This window comes from Coregonus clupeaformis, chromosome 19 (assembly GCF_020615455.1).
Source record: "Coregonus clupeaformis isolate EN_2021a chromosome 19, ASM2061545v1, whole genome shotgun sequence".
Lineage (NCBI taxonomy): Eukaryota > Metazoa > Chordata > Actinopteri > Salmoniformes > Salmonidae > Coregonus > Coregonus clupeaformis.
Window position 1 is genome coordinate 57507760 of NC_059210.1, and position 3143 is coordinate 57510902.

At 47.0% G+C, this 3143-nt stretch overlaps 1 protein-coding gene across 1 annotated transcript; it reads right to left on the reverse strand.

The window, feature by feature from the left end:
* Nucleotides 1-448: 448 nt before the first annotated feature.
* LOC121551839 (tetraspanin-10-like) lies at nt 449-1972 on the reverse strand. The gene is made up of 2 exons (XM_045205050.1): nt 1630-1972; nt 449-1247 (listed from the first exon to the last, which is right to left on the reverse strand). Exons 1-2 carry the CDS (start codon nt 1717-1719, stop codon nt 816-818), a joined length of 522 nt encoding a protein of 173 aa, XP_045060985.1. The 5' UTR covers nt 1720-1972; the 3' UTR covers nt 449-815.
* Between the last annotated feature and the right edge of the window lie 1171 nt (nt 1973-3143).

A 3143-nucleotide genomic window follows, 5' to 3' on the forward strand; every position in this document is an offset into this window, starting at 1 on the left:
TGTTGACTGACTGATTATTAAAGCAGAACAACAGAATACCTCTGACCAGCTCCTGTGGAGGCCAGCTACAGTCATTACAAGCTGTTAGGTTAGCACTGCTGCCCCCTGTAGGTCATATGAAGGAAGTGTCTATTCAAATGTACTACTGTAACGCCATGCTCTACCAACTGAGCTACATCCCTGCCGGCCATTCCCTCCCCTACCCTGGACGACGCTGGGCCAATTGTGCGCCGCCCCATGGGTCTCCCGGTCGCGGCCGGCTATGACAGAGCCTGGATTACACCCCCATTATAGTACCTGGGAGGGAGAGGACATGGGAGGGGAGAAGTCAAGGACTGCAACCAATCAAATTGGCTGCTTGGATAATGTTATGTGACATAAAAGCAATAACCCTAGTTGTGTAACATCTTTTACAGATGTATATTTTATTTCATCTTTATTCATACAGGTTATTCTCTGAGATAAATTATCTTTTAAAACTATCAAAACTATCAAACTATCAAAATTATCAAAATGATGAAACCCTAACAACCCCCATTGACAGACATCAGTTCACAAGGCTGTGTGTCAGTCAATGAACCATGTCATCACAAGTCATCATGTCAGTGGTCTGGTCAGTCACATCTCACTCACATGTTGACCTCCCAGTCTCTGTAGTTGTTGGCCCCGCAGCACTGCAGTCCTATCTGGATCTCATCTGTGATGAACCTCAGGTCCAGGTCATCCTGGTAACGCACCATGGCAGCCAGCATACCTGACCTCAGGTATCCCTCTATCTGTCCCTGCAGGCTGTAGGCCAAGATGGCCGCTAGGACCTAGGCTACTACTAGGACCAGCACCGTGGCTGAGAAGACCTGGAGCAGGCAGCAGTTCTCTCTCAGAGCCCCCACACAGCCTGACAGGCAGAGGGTGGACAGCACCAAGCCCAGCATCACAAACACCAGCATGGGGTCAGTGCTGATCTGTCCTTTCTCCTGAGCGAAGGATTCCTTGTTGATGAGGCCCCACAGACCCAGGGCCAGGACCAACAGGCCTAGCACCGTGAAGAGGAGGTTGCTGAAGAACAGGAGGTACTTGAGAAGGCAGTCGCTCAGGGAGAAGGGCCTGCTATGGGCTCTGGGTTCTACCTCCCTGGTTCTACCCTGGTTCTCTGGTCCATCATTAGGTCCTGGTTCTGGAGCCTGTTCTTCTGTGCTGCTGTCCTCACTCCCCTGAAGGACTCCTGACAACTCTCTATCTGTGTCTGTCTTCAGAGAGCAATACAGGATGGACAATACACAATTAGGTTTCCCTGAGACCAAAACAACTTATCAAGTTCAGTCTATAGTGGTCATTGTCTTTAGGTTTAGCCTACTCTCAACCATAGAAATATAATCTATAGAACAGGTCTCCCCATTCAAGTCAAGAATGGCATAATGGGTGGATGGTAGCCATTGTGAGTGTACCCGTGTGTTTACCAGTCAAATTGACAGGGTTAAAGGTTGCAAGTGCTTTCTAGATTGTTTTTCTATGCTTGCAACGTTGAAGGGTCTGTAAACTTTATTCAGTATGATGTACAGTGAGTATATAACTAACAGCATACAGGTTGTCAGACAGACAGACATACAGACAGACAGACAGTTCCTGTACCTTTGGTATGAGTGGGCTGGTCTCAGTCTGTGCGGTCTCTCTCCTCAACCAGGGAAAACGAAACCATCTCATGGACTGGAACCTCCTCATCTTCCTAGCTGCCAGGAAACGGTTCTCCCTCTGTCCTCTCAGAAAATATTCTTCCCCTGTCCTCTCAGAAAATAGTATTCCTCTGTCCTCTCAACTAATCAATGTGTGAGAGGCGGTTCTTCCCCTGTCCTCTCAGAAAATATTCTTCCTCTGTCCTCTCAGCTAGTCAGTGTATGAGAGGCAATTCTTCCCCTGTCTTCCAGTCAGTTTAAGAGACTACAGGACAGAGAGGAGAGGAGAGGAGAGGAGAGGAGAGGAGAGGAGAGGAGAGGAGAGGAGAGGAGAGGAGAGGAGAGGAGAGGAGAGGAGAGGAGAGGAGAGGAGAGGAGAGGAGAGGAGAGGAGAGGAGAGGAGAGGAGAGGAGAGGAGGCTGTCTGAGGGGAAAGGGAGAGAGTAGAGGAGGTGGAAGCCAGGTCAGTACAGCTCTATGCAGTGTGGTGTGGTGTGTTGGTAGTTAGCTCAGGGCTCCAGCAGACAGACGTGTGTGTATTCACTAGTGCAAACTGTAGCAAAATGATTTGTAACGGAAACAAGAGTTTCTTATTGGACAAATTAATGTAGATCCCTCCCCCGTTTTGGCCCATTGGCTTTAGTTTGGTTCCTAATGAATAAAGCCCAGGGCTCCCAGTGATTCCAGTAACATCATGTGAGAGGGTTAGGGTTAGGGTTAGTCTGTTTGGTTCCTAATGAATACAGCCCAGGGCTCCCAGTGATTCCAGTAACATCATGTGAGAGGGTTAGGGTTAGGGTTAGTCTGTTTGGTTCCTAATGAATACAGCCCAAGTCTCCCAGGGATTCTAGCAGCATCATGTGAGAGTCACAGTGCAGACGATTAAGAAGTAATCAGAGCACGCCTCACTGAGTGTTACGCTCCAGGGTGAAGTTTCCCTAGGTACAGATCTAGAATCAGCTTAACTTCCCCCAATCCTAACCTTAACCATTAGTGGGGAAAATGCAAAACTGACCCAAGATCAGCGTCTGCTCAGGGCAACTTCACCCGAGTGTTACAGGAAGAAGAGAGGCTCAGAGAACAGACCCAACTTTGATCTAGTGGCGTAAACTACAATATAACATCTAGTGGACTAAAGCTACAAGATAACATCTAGTGGAGTAAAGCTACAAGATAACATCTAGTGGAGTAAAGCTACAAGATAACATCTAGTGGAGTAAAGCTACAAGATAACATCTAGTGGAGTAAAGCTACAAGATAACATCTAGTGGAGTAAAGCTACAAGATAACATCTAGCGGAGTAAAGCTACACGATAACATCTAGCGGAGTAAAGCTACAAGATAATAACATCTAGTGGATGAAAGCTACAAGATAACAACATCTAGTGGAGTAAACTACAATATAACATATAGTGGACTAAAGCTACAATATAACATCTAGTGGACTAAAGCTACAAGATAACATCTAGCGGAG